The sequence below is a fragment of the Mirounga leonina genome, unplaced genomic scaffold (genome assembly GCF_011800145.1).
Source record: "Mirounga leonina isolate KUSES-001 unplaced genomic scaffold, KU_Mleo_1.0 Mir_151, whole genome shotgun sequence".
Taxonomy (NCBI): domain Eukaryota; kingdom Metazoa; phylum Chordata; class Mammalia; order Carnivora; family Phocidae; genus Mirounga; species Mirounga leonina.
In genome coordinates, this window is record NW_023270377.1 from 92,154,116 (window position 1) to 92,177,806 (window position 23,691).

Genomic DNA, 23,691 nt, shown 5'->3' on the forward strand with positions numbered 1-23,691 from the left:
ATGAGTAAATAAATGTTCACACAGTTTAATTTGGACTAAGCCTCCACAGGCTTGAGATCCTTTAAATTTAGGACATTTTTGTCTTTTTATCAAAAGAGCTTACCACAAATTAGGAACTCAGTAAATATTTGTTGGAATTGAATTGAACTCTCTGTGGAACAATTATTCATTAGTATCCTTAAAGCAGGTTACTTAAATTCAGCATAGCAAAGAAAGCATAGTTCTGGTGACATTAATTTCATTAGGAAACTGTGGTTCTCATAATCAAGAAATAAATCTTTCTGGACAGTTGATTGTTTGCAGCTTTTTTATTTTCCCGTTTTAGACATTATCTATTAAGTTACTTTCATATTATGTGCTAGGCACTGGTTGAGCCAATTCAATATGAAAACTCAACTTCCTTTAGTTGGGGAACTTTAAAAATTGTTAATATCAGTATTGTTTATATCCTCGTTTTCTCTTTTTATTCTTTACACATTTTTCAGATATTGGATGTCTTGAGTTGATCGTCTAATGTTCTTTTCTCTTTTTTCCTGTTTTCAACTCATCTTTTTGTCCTCTGTTAGAATTCTCTTCAAGTGTATCTTTCTATTCTGTTAAGCTTTTTTTTTTTTTAAAGATTTTATTTATTTATTTGAGAGAGAGAATGAGAGGGGGGAGGGTCAGAGAGAGAGGCAGACTCCCTGCTGAGCAGGGAGCCCGACGTGGGACTCGATCCCGGGACTCTAGGATCATGACCTGAGCCAAAGGCAGTCGCTTAACCAACTGAGCCACCCAGGCACCCTATTCTGTTAAGCTTTTGATCTCTGGTATTATTTTTTAATTTTCAAGGGCTATTTTTTTGTTCTCTGAGTATTTCCTCTTACTAGCATTCTGTTCTTACTTCATGGGTGATATCTCCTCTCTCAGAATTTTTTTTTTTTTAAGATTTTATTTATTTGACAGACACAGAGAGAGAGGGAACACAAGCAGGGGGGTAGTGAGAGTGGGAGAAGCAGGCTTCCCGCGGAGCAGGGAGCCCGATGCGGGGCTTCATCCCAGGACTCTGGGATCATGACCTGAGCCGAAGGCAGACGCTTAACTGCTGAGCCACCCAGGCACCCCTCCTCTCTGAGAATATTAATGACAGTTTTTCTTGAGTTATTTTCTCTTTAAATAGTCATGATTTCCTTCAACTTTCTTTCAGTATGTTTTGAATATTATCTGTCTTTAATATTATTAGTTGTTCTTAAATGTCTAGTGACCTTTCTCTGTCTAGTGATATACTCTGCTTCACTCTCTCCAGAAGATATACTCAGACCTTTGATAGGGTGTGGGAGGACATTGTATGAAGTAGGGAATCTGGGAGTTTAACTGTTTCATAAGCTTTTAACAAATCATACTGTTTTCTTCCCTATTTTTACCCTACTTGCAAATGTACCTTATTGTGCCACTTTCTGAGCTCTTTGGGGGTTCCTCAGTGCCAGTCACGTTGCTTTTCAGCTTTATTTTCGCTGAAGTAGGGTTTCACTTTTAGGTCTGCTAAGGTGCTTTTCAGTTGTGCATCTGGTTTCACCTTCTGAAATTTGCTTGCTATTTTCTCCCTCTGTCCTATGGGTTTATGTTTTTTAAAGAAAATTCATTTATTGTCATGTTAAGATGGATTCACTGTGGTGAAGAAATAAGAAAGATTTCTAGTTAAAGATAACATTTGAACATATAATGTAGCTTTACTTCTTCTTAAAACTTCTCTTTAATCAGAAACCTTTCTTCATTTCTTTAGCCAAAAACCTAATTCTTTTTTCTTTTAAGAGAGGGAGAGAGGTGGGGGGAGGGGCAGAGGAAGGGGGAGAGAGAGAATCCCAAGCAGCCTCCATGCCCAGTGCAAAACCTGACACAGGGCTCAGTCTCACAACCCTGAGATCATGACTTAAGCCAAAATCAAGAGTCAGATGCTTAACTGATTGAGCCTCCCAGGCACCCCCAAAAACCTAATTTTAATCTGAGGAGTAAATGCTGTAAATCATCATTTGCATTAGTAACTTTGATTACATATGTGGAGTACAGTGGGCTTCCCATGCCTGTCCCCTGCTGTACTCTTGCAGTGTGCTGGTGGCTATGCTTTCAATATGATATTCTGCTGCTGTAAAGACCTAGAACAAGAGTGAGGCTGAAGTTATCCTTCAACCCTTATCCCTACCTACTCCTGCTTCCCCCGCCCACAACTGGTGCTCTCTCTCTCTCATGCTCTCCCTCAAATATTTGAGCTGGGGGAGAGGCAGATGGAGAGGGAGAGGCAGACTCCCTGCTGAGCGGGGAGCCCTACCCAGGGCTCAATCCCAGGACCCTGGGATCGCGACCTGAGCTGAAGGCAGACGTTTAATTGACCCAGGCACCCCCCTTTTCTTACCTCATACATAGAAATCAACCCACAACGGATTAAGGACTCATTTATAAGATCTGAAACTATAAAACTCCTAGAAGAAAACAAATGGGCTAAGGACTTGAATAGACATTTTTTTTTTTTTAGATTTTATTTATTTATTCATGAGAGACAGAGAGAGAGAGAGAGGCAGAGGGAGAAGCAGGCTCCCAAGGAGCAGGGAGCCCGATGTGGGACTCGATCCCAGGACCCTGGGACCATGACCTGAGCCGAAGGCAGACGCTTAACCATCTGAGCCACCCAGGCGCCCCTTGAATAGACATTTTTGTAAAAGATATACAAATAGCCAATAGGTACATGAAAATGTTCTCAACATCACTCATCTTCAGGGATATACAAATAAATCAAAATCACAATGAGGTATCATCTCACACCTGCTAGGAGAGCTATTATTAAAAAGTTGAAAGATTTAAGAAGTGTTCATGAGGATGTGGAGAAAAGGGAACCTTTGTGCACTGTTGGTAGCATTGTCAATTGGTGCAGCTATTATGGAAAACAGTATGGAGGTTCCTCAAAATATTAAACATAGAACTATCACATGACCCAACAATCATATTTCTGGGTATATATCCAAAGGAAATGAAATCCCTATCTGGAATATTTGCACTCCTATATTCATTGCAGCATTATTCACAGTAGCCAAAATAAGATAGCCATGGTTAGTGGATGACTGGATAGAGAAAATGGTTGTGGCTTACACACACACACACACACACACACACAAGTGTATTATTCAACCTTTTTTTTTTTTTTTAAAGATTTTACTTATTTATTTGTTAGAGATAGCAAGAGAGGGAACAGAAGCCTGGAAGAGCTGAAGAGGGAGAAGCAGGCTTCCCGCTGAGCAGGGAGCCTGATGCGGGGCTCGATCCCAGGATGCTGGGATCATGACCTGAACCGAAGGCAGACACTTAACGACTGAGTTACCCAGATGCCCCTATATTATTTAACCTTAAAAAAGAAGTTAGTCCTGCCATGTGTGACAACATAGATGAAATGAGGACATTATGCTGAGTGAAATAAGCCAGACGTAAAAAGAGAAATAATGCTTAGTCTCACTTATACGTGAAATCTAAAAAAAAAAGTCAAATTCAATGTAATAGAGTAGAATGGTGGTTACTGGGATGTAGGGAAAAGAGATGTTGGTCAAAGGGTACAAACTTTCAGTTGTAAGATGAATAAGTTCTGAAGACCTAAAACACAGCATGGTGACTGTAGTTAATAATCATATCTTGTATACTTGAAATGTTAAGAGAGTAGATTTCAAGTGTTCTCACCACATACACACAAAAATGATAACTGAGGGGATGGATATGTTAATTAACTTGATTGTGGTAATCATTTCATTATATATCTCAAATATATATATATATTTCTCAAAACATCTCATTGTATACCTTAAATATATTTAATTTTTATTTGTCAGTCAAACCTCGGTAAAGCTGGAAAAAAGAAATACAGTGTTTTTAAACTACAACCTCAGATAGCATTAGGTTCTTTTTTTTTTTTTTTTTTAAAGATTTTATTTATTTATTCATGAGAGACAGAGAGAGAGAGAGAGAGGCAGAGGGAGAAGCAGGCTCCCAAGGAGCAGGGAGCCCGATGCGGGACTCGATCCCAGGACCCTGGGATCATGACCTGAGCCGAAGGCAGACGCTTAACCATCTGAGCCACCCAGGCGCCCAGCATTAGGTTCTTAAGGGTACATTCAGTAGGTGATGTATTATATATGCCATCAACTAAAATCCACAGATTTTTAAAATATGTTCAGGGGTATGGGAACTAAGGCCACAGACTCAAGGTTTAGAGTAGCACTTACTAAGTTACACCCAGGAAGTAATGGGCATGAGGACATAAGAAACTGTAGTTCACCTCAATTCCTAGATTGGCTTTTTATAGACATTCAATTTATATTCTTGAAAAAACATATAAGATTGGGCAGCAGATTTTTTTTCTAGGCACATTAAATCACAAGATAATGATGTCAAAATGTTGTAAGAAATGTTATATTGCTTAATATTCTTTGTTGTTCTTATAATTGAGTTGTACTTAGAATGCTATTTGTGAAGAATGCTGATAACATGCTTTTGAAAGAGAAAGATCTCAGTATTTGGCCAGAGGAAGTGAAGCACAAAATTTTATCAATTTGAGACTACTTTTTCTCTAGTTGGCTGTCTGTGTGACATTGTAGCTCTTTCTATCTGTGGCAACTGATTTCTTTCTCAACTATTATTTTGTATTTCCTCAATTCTGAGTTTATAACAATTCTGTTTTTATACTCAGGCACGGTTCTTTGAACTTAGTCCCATAAAATACATCTATTGGTATGGGCTTTGCTCATTCTTCTGATAAATCCACATTTTGTTTCTCCATGCAGTGTTAATAGAAAGGTTTTATTTACCAAACAAAATTTAGAACCCTTTGGCACTGTACCAGAAGCTGCCTTTAGGTCATTAAAGGTAGTTCATGAATGTATTCTAAGACCGAGATTGGCAAACTTTTTCTATTAAGGGCCAGATAGTAAATATTTTAGACTTTCCATGCCATACAATCCCTGTTACTACTACTCAGTTCTGTCTTAGTCACACAAAAGTAGCCATTAATAATATGTAAATGAATGAGCTGCACTGTATTCTGATAAAACTTTATTTACAAAAATAACTGATAGGCCGGATTTGGCCCATGGACAGTAATTTGCAAACTTTTGTTTTAAAGGAGTCAGAATTCTTGTTGTTAATTGTTTAGTGCTGAGTTTTCATGTGGATTATAATCTAAAAAATAGTACTCTAAAAGTTTCTGGATTATCTGAATAACTATTTAGTTGTGGGTATATTTGATGCTGTTTTACATTTCAGATTGAATGAGGCATCTTTCCTCCTGCACATACTCAGGCTAAATACTTGTTATTGTGAAACACTGAATGAGTAGAGGTTTTTACAATAGTTGGAATAGAGGAAAGTGAAATAATTGAAATGTCACCTGAAACATAGGAGTGCATGCATGCAGAGCATCATAGTAATAAGAGAATTGATTTTTCTAGCTTCCAAACTTTTAACTTTCATTATCAGTAACTGTGATAGTCAATATGAAATGAAGAACTTCTTTTCTTCCTGAGTATAGCCATGGCCATATACCTATTTGATACAGATTTCAATAAAACCTCAGAGCTGACTTGATCTGTATGCAATACAGGCTACAGTGTTTCCAAATCACTCTTACCTGAAATTGCCCTTGGAATTTGTGGCAGAGCCTGATTGTTTTCCCAAATCCCTTCTTACCTTTTCCTTCACAAATATAACCCTGGGCGTGGGGTCTATGTGACCAGCTGAAACACTTTTTTCTAAACTCCGTTTCGATTAGGAGTGGTTATGTGATACTGTGTGGCCAATGAGACACCAGTAGAAGTCACTGGATGATGATTCTGGGAAACCTTGCTAAAATAGAGTTGACTTGTTTGGCAGATGCCCTTTTATCCTCTTCCTTTCTTCCTGCATCAGACATTGATGCCAAACCTGGAACTGTGCCAGCTGTCTTTTGACCTACCTGGAAGGAAAGGACAAGAAGGCTGTAGGTGACTCTGGTACCTGGCCACTGCTCCAGCGTGGACTTACCTAACTCCAAACTTCTTGTTAAGGAAGGGGGTGTGGTGGTAGAAAGGTAGAAAATAATCCTGTCTATTTTAGCCGTTACTGTTTGGCTTTTTATTATGTGCAAGTGGGCTCAAGTGTCTGTCATTGAAGAAGTAAATTGAAAAATATGATAGTAAATTGAGTTGTTTTTATTTTGTGGTTTATTCTTTGTAAATGTGTTCTCATTTTGAAATATTTTCAGATTTTACATATAATTCATTAAATCCAAAACCAGGCAAAAAAGGAATTCATAAATAAAGGTTAGTGTTCTATTATATTCTGAGAGAGGCTCTTAATTTGTAATAAATTATTTAACTTATTTATCTGCCTGTCAACATTTAAGTATCACTGATGTACCTGTCTTTATTAACAAAGCCATTTTGATACTATGAATCATTTTTTCTACTTTTAAAATCACTTTAGACTAGATCAAGCAGACCTAACTTACTCCTTGGTTTTTTTTTATATAAACTATATTTTGTTTGTAGCTCTAATATATTCTAATGAATGTTATTATCTAAGTAAGCCCTAAAAATCTTCCACTAATTGCTATAGGAATAATCAACTTTTTTGACCTGAAGCTTTATAAACAAGAATAAATAATTGTGTAAAAGCTAGTATGTGATAAAATGGCCCAGTGGGAATTATTATACATCCTGAAAACAATAATAATTCTCTCAAAACAGCTGATACACACCTTTTTTTTTTTAAAGCCATCTAGGTGAATGCAGAGATTTTTTCCTGTTTTGCTCTTATTAGTAAAAGTTATGGGGCAATTTTGTGCTAATGAAGTCAGACTAGTGAAGCACAATATTTTCAAGATATTATCAAGCATTAGGGACTAGTTTAATTTTTTTTAATGCTTATGAACAGAAAAAGCAATTCTTTTTAAAAACTTACTTCGTTTTTGGTATACAAAGGATTTGTTCATATTACCCCACATCTTTTAGGTACCTTTTATGCCCTTTCTGTATGACTCGTGTTTCATAATGGGTAAAAAGAACTAAAAGAAAACAAAACACCAAATACCCTTTTAACTTGGTTTTCTTTTTCTTTTTTTGAGATTTTATTTATTTGAGAGAGAGAGAGTACAAGCACTGCACGAGCAGGGGGAGGGGCAGAGGGAGATGGACAAGCAGACTCCCCACTGAGCAGGGAGCCCAATGCAGGGCTGGATCTTAGGACCCCAGGATCATGACCTGAGCCAAAGGCAGACGCTTAACCTACTGAGGCACCCAGGTGCCCCTTAATTTGGTTTTCAAAGTCATAACAGGTGCAGCAGATGTGAGTTGCTTTACCTAAAGTCTCCTCTTCCTTCCCTATTAACAAACTCGAGAATTCTTTAAGTACACATTTCCTGTGCTTCTGAACATTGGTGGGTAAGGCTGAATTGTCTGGAGCTACTTAGGATGACAGAATAGAAAGATGACATGAGTGGGCTGTGGAATTAACCACCCTGTAACCATCCCACTCCTGAATTTCTTGTTATGAATTATGTGATATATTAATTATTTTTAGTGATTGAACCATTTTGAGTTGAGTTTCTATTCTTGCATTGCATCCTAAAGGAAACATTGTTTATAAAACCAGTTTTTAAAGTCAGTCACATTTCCTTCTTTTTTTTTTTTTTTTAAGATTTATTTATTTGACAGAGAGAGACAGCGAGAGAGAGAAAACAATCAGGGGAGTGGGAGAGGGAGAAGCAGGCTTCCCATGGAGCAGGGAGCCCGATGTGGGGCTCCATCCCGGGACGCTGGGATCATGACCTGAGCCGAAGGCAGACGCTTAATGACTGAGCCACCCAGGCACCCCTCCTTATGTTTTTAATGCCTAAACTTGAAGCTCCTGTCCTCTCTAACTCCCCTATATCCATTGCCAGTATTTAGTTACTGACAGTGAGCATAGTTATTTGTTGAACAGAACTTATCACCAGCAAAACAACAATAAAGTTTTTTCCATTTACAAAGTACTCTCTTACCTCATTTGATCACAGCTCAGCCTACTTTCCTTAGTCATTTCATAAAATAGATGAGACAAAGAAGCTGGATATAGAGGTCTAGGATATATTTAATCATATACTTGTAAATAAAAGCACTGCTTTAAGCTTTTACAGAAATGGGGCAGACTGATTTGACATGCAACCAAAATAAATACTGTTGTTTTGTAATTTTAATTTTAAACAGAAATTTCTGGCCCAAGGGTAAGAATCACAGACTGTTACATGCTATATGGTGCACTTTCGGGATTTTACACAAGATCAGGAAAGGTTAAATCTAATGTTATTAGATATATATGTGTATATATATATAATAATACTTATATATACACACATACTTAAACAGAATATTTCTAAAAGGCTACACAAGAAATTGGTAACTTTGTCATCTTCAGAGCAGCTAATATCTGGGACACCCTTGACGAATAGAGATTGGAGAGAGACTTTCCACTTTTGTACCTCTTGAATCGTGTACATGTGGATATATCCCCTGTTCAAAAAATAAATAATATTAAAGCTAAACAAAATAAAGTCCATTTTATTATGTTGAACTTTTATAGTTATGGGGGAAGTATTTTGAGACTTTGCTCTGGCTGGAAAAAGTATTATGATTTGATCTTCTGAACCCATGGTCCCTGTACCTTTGTCTTTGGAGAGAGTGTGTGGGGTTTATTAAAGTTACAGTAAGTTAGCACTGGTCAGTTATACACGTATACTAAAAGGTAGTATGAGATATAATATGGTTTAGTATATAAATGGTTGATCCTTCCTAAAGGACAGATTGCATATAAATACCTAGAAGGTTAATATTTTCCCAGAGGAAATAGCCCACTTCTGAGGCCAAAGCATGCATGGTAATTGACTAAGCAGATCTTGTGTTCAGGTACCAAGTCCTGATTTCTGCACTTACGATTCCAAACATCTTACATATGTTCATTTTACATGTGTTCACCTTGCTGAATTATCAGTGTTACCAAAATATTCTCTTGTTGTTCTCTTGCTGCAGTGTTACCAAAATATTCTTTTGCTGTTTTCTTTTTAGACATGATATATTCAAGAAATATGGATGTTATTTATTAAAAAGGTGGGTTTTTTTAATAGAAAGAAATTGGAGAAAAGGTTTGAGTTAAATACAAATTGTTCAGTTCTGTGAGTCTTAGATTAGAAATTTAGCTGGTGGGTAAAATGATTCTCAGAAAAGTATAATGCTGTTTAGGGTTTTCTCTTCTAACTGTATGAAAATTTGAGTTAAAAATAGCAAACACTGAGCATGTGCATCCAAAGATATGGCTGCTGCAAACACTGGAATATATATGTCTTGATACTGTAAGTGGAAGATTAATGTAAGGAGCCTCAAGGTTTTGGGAACAACTCAGTGAAATGAAAAGTTGCTTTTTGATGTCTGCAGCCAAGCTGGATAAATTATAATTCAAGCAATTAACATGAATTTGGGACAAAGAATATTACTTATTTTTTGTAACATTGGAAAACTGAACTGCTTGTAAAATTCAGATAGAATTATATAGCTGTTGGCACATCAAACCAGGCTTGGCAAATACAATGGATATTCCTTTAAAGAAGGAAGTTTTCTTTTTAGCTGTAGGTTAAAGTCTCTGTAACTCACATTGTGTTTGCCATTTCCCAATGGGAAAAAAAAGGGTATTTTTATTTCTATGAATAACTGTGGTTATGGGTATAGTCTTTTGATTACAAAGTAGAATTTAGCTTCATCAAATGTGGTATAAAATTTCTCTGAAGTAAGAAATTGTATTGGCCATATTTTCCCTTTTTAAATTATGGTAGCACGGTTAGGTCTTCATCAGTCAGCTTCCTTGTTTTCTTTCACAGTATTAACTCCTTGCCCACTCTTAAGGTTTCCAACATGTTCTGTAGCTACTGCTCTATTTTTAATCTTTTTTTTTTTCTTTTGCTACCAAAGTTTCTTTTTAATTACTCTGTATCTGTTAACTCCCTTTTTTGCTGCCCACCATCTTCTTAACCACTTTTGCATAATGCTTACAAGTAAGCTCCTGGTAACTTTTATTATTATTTTTTTTTAATTTTTATTTTTTTTAAAGATTTTATTTATTTATTTGAGAGAGAGAGTGAGAGAGAGAGAGAGCACAAGAGGGAGGAGCGGGAGAGGGAGAAGCAGACTCCCCGCCGAGCAGGGAGCCCGACGTGGGACTCGATCCCGGGACTCCAGGATCATGACCTGAGCCGAAGGCAGTCGCTTAACCAACTGAGCCACCCAGGCGCCCTCCTGGTAACTTTTATGATGGCCTTTTAGCCCTCATCCTTTGCAACATCTTTGTGGTATTTGGATACTGTTAACCCATTTACTTTCTTGTGAATGTATTTCCCCTGGGCTTCTTAGACCCTGATCCGTGTTTTCTTTGAACACTTCTCTTCCTTCCCTTTTTTTTTTCCTAAATGAGACTGTTTCCCAAGGGTCTAGCCCTGAAAAATTCCTCTCCATCTTTTTACAATTTCCACAGGAGAACCCCATTCATTTCTGTTTCTTCTATGATCATCTCATGCATAGCTACTTTCTCATTTTTATTTATTGTCTTGACTTGATTCTTTAGTTCCTAATTCACACTTCTACCTGCCTGCTACATATTTCACTCATAGGATCAGTAAGGTATTTATTGGGCTATTTTTACTATTCTATGTTTATAAAAAAGTCTTCTCCCAGGCATCTGGGTGGCTCAGTTAGTTATGCGACTGCAGCTGATCCCAGGGTCCTGGGATCAAGTCCCACACTGGGCTCCTTGCTCAACAGAGAGCCTGCTTCTCCTTCTCCCTCTGCCTGCCTCTCTGCCTACTTGTGCTCTCTCTCTCTCTCTCTATCAAATAAATAAATAAAATCTTAAAAAAATAAAAATAAATAATGATGATGAACATTTTTTCATGTGTCTGTTAGCCATTTGTATGTCGTCTTTGGAGAAGTGTCTGTTCATGTCTTCTGCCCATTTTTCAACTTATTTGTTTTTTGGGTGTCGAGTTTGAGAAGTTCTTTATAGATCATGGATACCAGCCCTTTATCTGTAGTGTCATTTGCAAATATCTTCTCCTATTCTGTGTTCATCATCATTAGCCATCAGGGAAATGCGAATTAAAACCACCCTGAGATACTACCTTATACCAGTTGGAATGGCAAAAATTGACAAGGCAAGAAACAACAAATGTTGGAGAGGTTGTGGAGAAAGGGGAGCCCTCTTACACTGTTGGTTGATACAGCCACTTTGGAAAACAGTGTGGAGGTGCCTCAGAAAATTAAAAATAGAGCTACCCTATGACCCAGCAATTGCACTACTGGGTATTTACCCCAAAGACACAGATGTAGTGAAAAGAAGGGCCATATGAACCCCAATGTTCATAGCAGCAATGTCCGCAATAGCCAAACTGTGGAAAGAGCCCAGATGCCCTTCAACAGGCGAATGGATAAAGAAGATGTGGTCCATATATACAATGGAATATTATTCAGCCATCAGAAAGGATGAATACCCAACTTTTACATCAACATGGATGGGACTGCAGGAGATTATGCTAAGTGAAATAAGCCAAGCAGAGAAAGTCAATTATCATATGGTTTCACTTATTTGTGGAACATAAGGAATAACATGGAGGACATTAAGAGAAGGAAGGGAAAAATGGGCGGGGGGAATTGGAGGGAGAGATGAACCATGAGAGACTATGGACCTGAGAAACAAACAGGGTTTTAGAGGGGAGGGGGGAGGGGGGAATTAGCCCGGTGATGGGTATTAAGGAGGGCACGTACTGCAAGGAGCACTGGGTGTTCTACAAAAACCGTGAATCATGGATCACCACATCAAACACTAATGATGTATTGTATGGTGACTAACATAACATAATAAAATAAAATTTTTAAAAAATAAAATAAAAATAACTAACTAAATAAATAAGTTCTCTGGACCCTAGTTTTCCTGCCAACTACTACCATGTTTCTCTTCTTCCCTTTACAGGGTAATTCTTTGTGACAGTAATCTCTATTTACTCTCTCCCCTTCCTCTCTTCCCATTCCCTCTTGAACCCACTCAAGGGAGGCTTTTGTCTCCTACCATTTTATCAAAGTTGCTCTTGTCAGAGTTATGAATGATCTCCTCCCAAAGCACATGGTCAATTTTCAGACCTCATTTTACTAGATGTTTTTAAGAGCATTTACTATAGCTGTTCATTCTCCCCTTCTCAAAAAAATGTCTTTCTTTGGCTTCCAGGGCATCATACTCCTCTTGTATCTTTTTACATTACTGGACACTCCTTTTCAGTCCCTTTTGCTGGGTCCTTTTCCACTTTGTACCCCTGTTTGTTGAAGTGCTACAGGGGTCAGCCATAGCTCTCTCCTCTTCTTCCTATACTCTTACTCCCTAGGTGATTTCATTTAGTTTCCTGACTTTAAAAATTATGTTTGGTGTTCTGCTTTAGAATAGTTTTAGTACCCCCTCTCCTTTTCTGTAAGTGAAAAATTAAAGAGAGGTAATAAAAAAAAAATCTCTTTAATTTTTCACTTACAGATTTTCAGAATATGTCCCTTCTGCTTCTAGAGTCCTTATGTAGAATACACATCATCCATTAAATTCATGCATATGAAGCTTCATTGCTGACTAGATTTCCTTTTTATCTTCTCCTGTCTTGAATCTGTGTTAAGGTGTGTTTTTTGTTTGGTTATTTTCTTAAGTAGTTTTTCCTTTTCTGGTTTACTTGTGTTTTATAATTTTGGAGATATTGGTAGGCCTCAAATATCTTTTTGCCGTTGCTTACAAGTAATGGATATCTTGGCTAGAATAAAGATTCATGAGTTCTGCTTTCTGTTCAGGTAGTCCAGATCCTCGTTCATGGTTTTTTAGCTTCTAGTGTTGATCATGATAATTCCAATGCCAGCCTTGGTTTTTCCATTTATGGATAGTTGGTTTTTTTTTCCGTTTTTTTTTTTTTTTTAAGAATTTATTTATTTGACAGAGAGAGACGTGGTCAGTTGTTTTTCTATGATGACTCATTGAAAATCATGTCTTGTTGTTGAACTGTTCTTAACTGCAGGAATCCTGGTCCTTACCTAGTCCTTACCATTCCCTTGATGCACATATCCAGTTGCCTACTTAACAGTTCGACATGGTAATCTAATGGATACAAAGGTTGCATGTCCCATGCTTGATTGTCATCACCAGACCTACTTCTCCTGAGTCTTTCTCATCACAGTGAATGGCATCTCCACCATTTTTTAGGGTTAATTGCATAAGCCAGTATCTTAAGATTCATTCTTGACTTCTCTCTTTTATTTTTACATCCACATCCCAATTGATCAACAAATCCTATTGGCTGTACTTTCAGAATGTACCTAAATTGATCACTTCTTACCCCCTCTACCTCTACCACTCATCTGTACCTCATTATTTCCCTCCTGGTCTACTGCAGGTGCTTCCTTACTGTTCTTCCTGCTTCTGCTCTTGTCCTCTACAGTTTATTCCATATAGCCAGAGTAATCTTTTTAAAAGGTAAAATGTTGCTTCCCTCCAAAGGCTTCTAAGAAAAGCCAAACTCCATGCAATCGCTTATGAGGCTCTCTGTGCCATACGGCTCTCCCAGCTGCCTTCCAACCTTATTTTCTATCATTTTCATGACGTAGTGCATGTTAGTCACATTAGCTTCCTTGTTCCTTCTTAATTGCATCATAACCCTCTTATCTCAGGGCCCTTGCCCTTGCTAATCACTTTGTTTAAGAATACTCTTCTAACAGGGCTCAGGGCTTCCAGGGCTGCTTCTGCGTGGCTCAGATGGTTAAGCCTTCGGCTCAGGTCATGATCCTAGGGTCCTGGGATCGAGCCCCGCATCGAGCCCCGCATTTGGCTCCCGGCTCAGCGGGGAGCTTGCTTCTACCTCTCCCTCTGCCTCTCCCCCTGCTCATGCTCGCTCTCTCTCTGTATCTCTGTGTCTCAAATGAATGAACAATATCTTAAAAAAAAAAAAAAAAGAATAGTCTTCTTCCAGATTTTCTCAACGATTCTCTTCCTCATTAAATTTGTGTCTTGCTCACATGAACAGACGTTTCTCCAAAGAAGACATTCAAATGGCCAGCAGACACATGAAAAAAATCCTCAACATCACTTGGCATCAAGGAAATAGAAATCAAAACCGCAATGAGATACTTCTTCACACTGGTCAGAATGGCTAAAATGAACAACTCAGGAAATAATAGATGTTGGTGAGGTTGCAGAGAAAGAGGAACCTTCTTACCCTGTTGGTGGAAATGCAAACCGGTGCAGCCACTCTGGAAAACAGTATGGAGGGTCCTCCAAAAGTTAAAATTAGGACTACCCTATGACCCAGCCATTGCACTACTGGGTATTTTTCCAAGGAATACAAACATAGTGATTCAAAGGGGCACATGCACCACAGTGTTTATAGCAGCAATGTCCACAATAGCCAAAGTATGGAAAGAGCCCAGATGTCTATTGACAGATGAATGGATGAAGAAGATGTGGTATATATATTACTCAGCCATCAAAAAGAATGAAATCTTGCCATTTGCAACAACATGGATGGAATTAGAGGGTGCTAATTGAAATAAGTCAGAGAAGGACAAATACCATATGATTTCACACGTATGTGGAATTTAAGAAACAAAACCTATGAGCATAGGGAAAGGGAAGGAAACATAAAGATAAAAACAGAGAGGGAGGCAGACTGTAGGAGATACTGGCTTATGCATGTAACAAACAGGATTGCTGGAGGAGAGGTGGGTAGGGGTATGGGATAGTTGGGTGATGGGCATTAAGGAGGGCACTTGATGTAATGAGCACTGGGTGTTCTATGTGACTGATGAATCACTAAATTCTACCCCTGAAACTAATAGTATAGTATATGTTAACTAAACTGAATTTAAATAAAAAATATTTTTTTAATTGTGTCTTGCTCAAATCTCTTCATAGTGCCTTATCATAAAGACTGTTCCCTACCATTCTATGGAACAGATCCTTTTCTATGTGGCCCTATACCACCTTACCCTGTTTGAGTTTTATTAGCACCTTTTACCACTTAAGCCACATGTTTGCTTATTGTCTTCTTCCAGGCACCCTCTATGAAGAAAGAACTCTGTAATTCACTGCTCTATATCTCTAGCACTTAGAACAGTGCTAGGTACATAGTAGACACTTAATATACACTTCAAGTAACATCTTTACCAAATTTGAATTGCATTTTAAAATGAAAAAATAAGTATGCATGTGGACCTTTCTGGGAATAAATCATGTTTTTAAATTATTTTTTAGTTTTCTGTTTGTTAGACTTGTTTGCAAAACATGTAATACACTTTTTTACTTTTGAATATGTTTTCAATTTCAGTTCAAGTATTTGTATTTTATTTTTCTCTAAAAATACTCATTATGTAACCTGACTTTTTTTTCTAAGATTGAAATTCCATTTTACCTATAACTTATCCTTTGATGGTATATTTATTACCAAATTCTTAGTTTGTGTTTTATTTTAAAAGAAATCTTATAAAACTGTGTAATGTTAAGACCATTGGGAATAAGGGAAGAAGAGAATAGAAATAAGTACTTTATTCTTTTCTAATTCTAATATTCTAGTGTTTTCTAGGTTGTCTGGAAATCCCCTCAGTTACAAGATTGGCTTTTCCCCATATGATGTACTCAGTGTTTCTGAGGGACCCCTCATGATCCTAACCACACCTGCTATTCTTTCTTTTTGTTCTTTGTTTTCTCAGTTTCTGACCCCTATCTTCAATTTTCAGTGGACAGAATTTACTTCTATTGATGAATAAGAAAGAATAGAGAAGAGAAAATTTAGCCAAATAGTAGTAGAAACCAAAATTCAGCTTGAAAATAGGCTTAGCATGTATAATATAGCTATAAAATTGTAGGTATAACATGCTAATATGTGGCTAAGATATATTTTTTTGTACTTTAATACAGCATTCTTCTCATCTCTAGAGAAGGCCAATTTTAAGATTTATTGGTAAGGGGGGCATTCATTGGTACAATCACTTGCCATGTTGGCCTCATTTTTGAAGGGTTATTGTAAGTATCGCCATGGGTGGACGTGGGGAACATTTCGGAAGCTAACCCTCCTGCATACCCATATGCCATTGGCCGCTGGAGAGTCTTACAAAATCAGCACTGGCCCATGTTCTCAAGCACACTTGTAAACACGTCTCTCTGGATTAGTACTTTTAACATTTGTAAACTGTTTTCTGGCAAGCTACTTAATCAAAACTTTTAAAATGGGTGACTTTGATCATTAAAATATTAACTTGGTTTTATTTTTATTTTTTTCCAGGTGTATGGTGGCTGATGAAGTAAGTGTTTCATGATTTTTACATCTTTTATAAAATTCCACAACCAATTTTTGGTGTCTACTATTTACCGTGTATTCTTTGTCTTTCCAAATGACTCTCTGTCTATATATAGAGAGAGAAGGAGAGGGGACAGATAAAGAGAATGAGAATGAGAATGAATGTGTTGTGTATGTGTATGTGCTTGTGAATATACACACACGTGCATGCAGGGTGTGTACTTGAAACATATTAACATTAGTGATCCAAAATTTTATGTTCTTGGCAGAGAAAGCATGAATGTGCTTAAATTCAGCCTCAAATGAAACTGACTCTTTTTGTCATAATACTGCTTACTTAAAAGTTGAATTTTGAGAATTTACTCTAGAAGTTATTGTTAATTGTTTCCTATGAGTGTGAAACATAATATTAAAGTGTTACTTTATTATCACTAAACAAAACAATTTGATACATTTAAGTACCATGTACTTATATATAATATTCATGTTTTCTCACTAAAATGGAAGTTCTTGTTGTATAAATTATGATACTCTTTACATACATTCTCAGTAATGTGAATCAATAAAGTTCTCATTTTTATTCAGTTTGAGAAATGTGTTGCTGTTTTTATGATGCCTTTAAAAGTAACAGCAAAACGTTTAAAAAACAGAAATGAAGAAAACATACTGAATTTTTTAAGAAATAAAAGTGGAACCAAAGAGATTCTCCCAATTGACTGTCTTAGCTTTAGTTACATATAGACTCACCAATGGCTGATCTCCACAGTCTCTTCTTTAGGAAAAAGAATGAATTAGGGTGTAACATGAACATGAATGCTGTGCAGAAAGTTTGATACAAGGTTTCTTGGTTTATGCTGATTTATGATTACTGAAGTTTTTAGTTTGAACTCTTTATTCTATAGGCATTTGTTTAGATTAGATGTTAGGAGTTAGAAACATAGTCATTGCCTATGAAGAATTTCAACAATGTAATTGAAGGGACAGGACATAGACATTTGGGAAATAGCAGCAATTTCTATTTTGGAACAGGATGAATTCCAAAAGTCTCTTCATAAATTAATAAATTTGTGAGCCCAAAATGACTGAAAGAGGCTCACATTTTTAGTCCCTGGGTGTTTTCACCAAATAGAAATGTAAACTCATCCTTCAAAACCTCAAAACTAGGCATAAGCATTTTATATAATATATATAAAATATATGTGTGATACATACATAGATGCATGTGTGTGTTTATATCAGTTTTTTATGGCAGTCCATTTAAAGATTTTATTTATTTATGAGAGAGAGAGAGTGTGTAAGTGAGCAGGGGGAGGAGCGGTGGGGGAGGGAGAGAGAAAGGGATAGAGAGAGAAAGGGAGAGAGAATCTGAAGGAACATGGGGCTCGATCCCACAATCCTGAGATCACCACCTGAGCCAAAACCAAGAGTCCAACGCTCAACCAACTGAGCCACCCAGGCACCTCTATATCAGTTTTTAAACAGATCAATTTTATGTCCATAGAGATTATACTGTATCAGGTAACAACCATCTTGATAATCTCTCCACAGGTGATAGAGAGGGAAAATCTTAACAGCTGTGTTATGTCATTGCTACCTTGTTCTTTACTTTGATGTCATGGAGACGTCATAGAGACATTTGAATGGGTCTTAAATCTATGGAAGTGTTCATGGATTAAAAGAAACACTTGATTGGCCCCTTAAGCCTTCTTAACTTTTCTTCAACCAACTCCTGCTTCTCCTCAGTTAATCTTAGACTAAGAATTGTGTGGAGTTCATGATGAGCCTTTAGCCGGTACGAGTTTTTCATTATACCAACTGCTTTTCCTCATCTCTTACTATTTACAGTTTCATAGCACTTGTCACATATTGAGTGATTTCAACACCATTTGTACAACAACATTCTTATTTCTTAATTTAATAAATTTAAAAGAACTATTTAATATTTCCTCAGCACTTTAAAAAAAAACTCTACTTTGTGTCCATCATAATTACTTGTCTCTTTTCACCCACATTTTAAAGACTTCCTCTTTTGCACCTATTCGACTTTACCGGGTCATTATGTTAAATCCTATCAGTGATGTTAATTATGAAAAAAGAATCCTCAACAGTGTGATGCACAAGTGTAAGATCATAGCTCACAACCTCTAATATCCTCTGTTAGCAGTAGAGTTGAAATGCCATTTTTATGGAATCTTACTAAACTAATGTGGTGAAAGTTAGTAAATTAAAAGTGATGAAGTAGAAAGAACTTGTATATATGTAAATTATGTGAACTCTGGTTTTGACCTTCATTCGATTTTTTAATACTGTTCTTTTCTTGCTCTTATCACAAAGTGGTAGTCAAGTCAGAGAAGGAAATGTAGTTTATAATTTGGAGGTCAACCACCTTTTTCTGATTTTTAAATTAAAAAGTATGTTTTGATATGATGAATATTTGACTTATCAAATAGCTAAAAGCCTTAGGAGGGCAATTTTACATCTCTGTTATCAAACCTCCTTTTTTTAAATGCTTGAATACCCACTTGGAGTGTTGTGTAATGTAGCTGTCTACTGTGATCTTTCCTCCCCAGCTTTAAAATGACTTCCTTCAACTGGCATTACTCCTCCTTCTAGTATTTTTCCACTATCATCTTTTTCTAATGTATTCATTCCTTGTGAACTTATATAATCTATCTACTGTATATAAGGTAATAATTAACTTTAAACTGGAATGAAAACTAAATTTTAGAGAACAACAAAGCTGCAACATTTAATAAAATTAACTTTACAAACTGTTTTAAACACTTGCTATTCTCCCCCCGCATCTTGGTTTAATGCAATTAAATATTGTTTCAAGAACTGTGTAATGAATATATAGAAACTCTTGTCAGTTTGTGTTCCATAAATAATGGAATTCAGACCACAGTCCACAGTGAGGCTGTTGCACTGTTACCTTGTTTTTTAATAATTACTTGTAAACCACTTTGTCCTTGTTCTTCAGTTGAAAATTATTAAAAGTCTTTATTCATTAAAAAGTTGTAAATGCTGGGGCACCTGGTGGCTCAGTCGGTTAAGCGTCCAGCTCTTAATCTTGGCCTGGGTCTTGATATCCAGGTTGTGAGTTCAAGCCCTTCACTGGGCTCCACACTGGGCATGGAGCCTACTTAAAAAGAAAAATTATAAATGTGAAGAATAGTTTCACATTAACACAAACCAGGTAATTTAATAGGATATACATGCAGAAAAATATTAAATCTACACATTTCCTACCTTATTTGTCAAGTATTTAAAAACTATTGTTCTTGGGGCGCCTGGGTGGCTCAGTCAGTTAGGCGTTTGCCTTCGGCTCAGGTCCGCATTGGGCTTCCTGCTTAGTGGGGAGCCTCCTTCTCCCTCTGCCCCTCCCCCTGCTCGTGCTCTTTCTCTGTCAAATAAATACATAAAATCTTTAAAAAAAAAAACTTGTTCTTTGTAGAAATATAGTATTAGAAAATTTTACAATATTCATTTTTACTTAAGATGGGATTAATATCCTGGATTTACATAATGGCCTAATATGGTGTCATAATGGACAAAAGTTTCAGTGCATGGATTCTGTCTTTACTTGTCTACAGTATCTATTATCAAAGCCAGAAAATTCCTACTTTCATCTTATTTAACATTTTTTTGTTAATACTCTATTTTAGTTCCCCATCCCTAACACATGCACGCACACACATACACACACACACTTTCTAAAAAGTTTTCTCCTTCCTGTTACTTGAGAAAACATTTGTGGGGGGGGGAAGGGAGTATACCAAATAAAGTGTTGCTTCCTTTTTCAAAAGAAAAGGAAACCATTTGTTAGGGCTGACCTACTTGGTTTCCCTTTGTGGCTATTTTGGGACACATTAATAGGTAAATATTTGGAACAAAGGCCCTATAGTCATCATTATCAATGCTTTTCTTTTGGTCAAGGTGCTTCTCTGGAAGAGGAGTTTGGAGGGGAGAGGCTCTGGGACTTATTCCATGCTGGTAGAAGTATTTCTACAGGCAAAAGTCAAGTTTGAAAACCCTTGTCAGTTTCTCTGCAGGCAGAAATGTATAGATGTGTGGAAACAGTGAAGGACCCCCTTTGAAGGTTATTTTTGCCCAGAAGACCTTAAAATTGATACTGTGATATATACTCTGCCAATATTAACTTTATAGATTTGAGGACTAAGAAATTAAAATAGACATGAAGAATTTTAGTTTTCCTTTATTATAAACCTACCCACATTTGACAAAGTGAGCTGAGATGGCAGTTTTTATTCCATTGGTATCTACAAATCTTAGATTTCCTTTACCAGGCCCAGGCTGAATTACACTGTCTCCTTGAGCTCTTACTCTTTGGGATTTATAAGCTTCCTGTGTCTGTTGATCCATTTTTGTTGAATGAATGAACTAATTAAATAGTTAACACTTGGGCGCCTGGGTGGCTCAGTTGATTAAGCGACTGCCTTCGGCTCAGGTCATGATCCTGGAGTCCCTGGATTGAGTCCCGCATCGGGCTCCCTGCTCGGCAGGGAGTCTGCTTCTCCCTCTGGCCCTCCCCCCTCTCATGTGCTCTCTCTCATTCTCTCTCTCTCAAATAAATAAAATCTTTAAAAAAAAAAATAGTTAACACTTAACTAACACCTGTGTGCCAGGTTCTGTTCTAATGCTTTACGTGTATTAATTTACTTCATCCTCACAACAACCCTATGGGGTGGTATTATTATTATTATTATCATTATTATTCTTATTTTATAGATGAGAAAGCTGAGGTACAGAGAGGTTAAGTAAATTGTCCAAGAATATGCAGCTAGTATGTGCTAGGAGCTGAAATATTTGACCTGAAGTAATCCAGCTCGTAAGTCTCTCTATCAATTACTATTCTATACGAAGTCTCTAGGTGCCAGACTTTCTATATTTAGCAACAGGAGTCTTTAGGACAGAAGAATCTGCAGGACATAGTACTCAAATGAATGTAGCTGAATGTTAGAATAAGGGTGATGGCATAAACATTTTGCGCTGGTGTGAGTATCTGTATTCCTTTAAATCAGCATCATTTGCCTGTTTCCTTAGTTTCCTTATTTTTAAGGCCAGCCTTATTTTTTTTTTAATATCCTTTTTAAAAAATAATCTTTTATTTTAGATTTTTAGTATTATTTAGGTTTTGAATTTATAGAATTACAGATAGTATAGAGTTCTTGTGTACCCCATATCCAGTCCCCTATTATTGTCTTAGATTAATATGGTATATGTGTCTTAATTAATGAACCAATATTCATGTGTTATGATTAAATAAAAACTATACTTTATTTAGGTTTTCTCAGTTTTCCCCTAATGTTCTTTTTCTGTTCTCATGCCAGATCAAGGGTACATACCATCCATATGACTTTTTGCCATAGGTGTAAATCACCTGTCTTGATACAGTGTTTGTCAGATTTCTCCACTGTAAAGTTACTATTTTTTCCTTCCTTTCCATACTGTATTTTTTGAAAGAAAGTAACTATATGCAGCCCATAATTAAGGAATATGGAATTATACTCCATTTGCTTAAAGGCAGAATAAATACACAAACTATTTGGAATTCAATCATTTATGCATTCAGTTTATCTGTATGGACTCCTGGATATTTATTTTTATGTTTTGGGTTATTATCCACTGCTACTTTATTTTTTTTGTTGCTCAAATTGTTCTAGTTTTGGCCAGGGGGAACTCTTTCAATTCACTCCTGTGTCCTTTTGACAAACTCCCTTCATTGTGGGCTGTTTTGTTTGTCCAATTTGGGGTTTTGGTTTTTTTGAAGGGTTTTCTTTTATTATTTTGAGCATTTTCTTACTTTTTAATACTACAAGGTGCTCCAGCCTCATCTTATATATTTCTTGTCCCAGTCCTAGAATCAGCCATTTCTCTAAGAAATCCTGGTTTCTTTTTATTGAAGAATGATATAAGAACCAGAATCTAGGGGGCTAGGTGTGTATTCATATCTATTGGGGTGTCATTTCTTTTAGATCCTTTCAGCTGATGGAGCAAGGAGAAATGTGTATGTGTGTCTGTGTGTGTGTTTTTGTGTATACACACATACATACACATACTTACAAATACTTTTATATGTAACCATCTGTTCATACTTATATCTCCAACTGTAATTGATTACCATGTAGTTAATTCTAGCCTCTTCCTCTTGCTTATCTATAACCTCCCATTCCTACAGTAAGAATCCTGGTTCCCACCATCTGTCATCCATTTACTTAATTGTTCAATTCCAGTATACAGGTATGGTCGTTTCAGTAGTGTTAACCCATATACCCTTGGGAAAGAAAATTGTCAACTAGAATATAGTGCTTATGTACAGTTCATTTTGCCATTATTCTTACAGATTCCACTCAATTCTAAAATTACTTAGCTCAGCATCTTGTTCCTCTACTTCCTTCAGTGAGAGTGTTTCACATTTAATGATACATTTAAATTCTTTTATCACATTCTGCATTCCATCATGGGATCCCCTGACCACCTAACTTTTTAAAAAAAATATTTGTGAACATTTAAGTTTACTCTTTGTAATGTAAAGTTCTATGGGTTTTCACAAATGTTTTATGTCTTGTATTCACCATTACAGTATCTACAGAATAATTTTACTGCCTTAAACAATTCCCTGTGCTTCACTTATTTAATTCCTCCCAAGCCAGTACCCCAGACAACCACTCATGTGTTTAATGACTATTGTTTTGCCTTTTTCAGAATGTCATGTAATTGGAAGGACACAGTTCACTGCTTTCTCAGACTGGGTCTCTTCAGTTAGCCATATGCTTTTAAGATTCATCCATGTCTTTTTGTGGCTTGATAACTTTTTCTTTTTACGACTGAATAATCCATTTTATGGATGTGCAGTTTGTTTTTCCAGTCACCAAGATAAAGCGATATCTTAGTTACTTCCAGTCTTTGACAATTATTAAGGCTACTGTTATTGTTCACATGTAGGTTTTTGTTTGGATAAGTTTTTAATCAGTTGGGTAGTTATCTAGGACTGCAATTGCTGGATTGTATAGTTTGGTTAGTCTCCTAGAACTGCCATAAGGAAGTTTCACAAGCTTTCTGGCTTAAAACAACAGAAATTTAATCCTCTCACAATTCTGTAGGCTAGAAATCTGAAATCAATGTGTCAGGAGGTTTGGTTCCTTCTGAGGGTTCTGAGGGAGAATATGTGTGATGACTCTCTTCTAGCTTCAGGTGATGGCCAGCAGTCCTTGGTGGTTCTGGGCTTGTAGATGAATCACTTCAATCCCTGCCTCCATCTTCACGTGCTGTTCTCCCTGTTTGTTTATATC

At 36.7% G+C, this 23,691-nt stretch overlaps 1 protein-coding gene across 1 annotated transcript in view; it reads left to right on the forward strand.

Moving 5' to 3' along the window:
• ZRANB3 (zinc finger RANBP2-type containing 3) overlaps positions 1-23,691 on the forward strand; it is a 303,113-nt gene that overhangs the window by 94,114 nt on the left and 185,308 nt on the right. Inside the window, exon 3 of the mRNA XM_035008146.1 lies at positions 16,364-16,382. Within this exon, the coding sequence (XP_034864037.1) occupies positions 16,364-16,382 (19 nt within the window). The remainder of the gene's footprint in view (positions 1-16,363; positions 16,383-23,691) is intronic.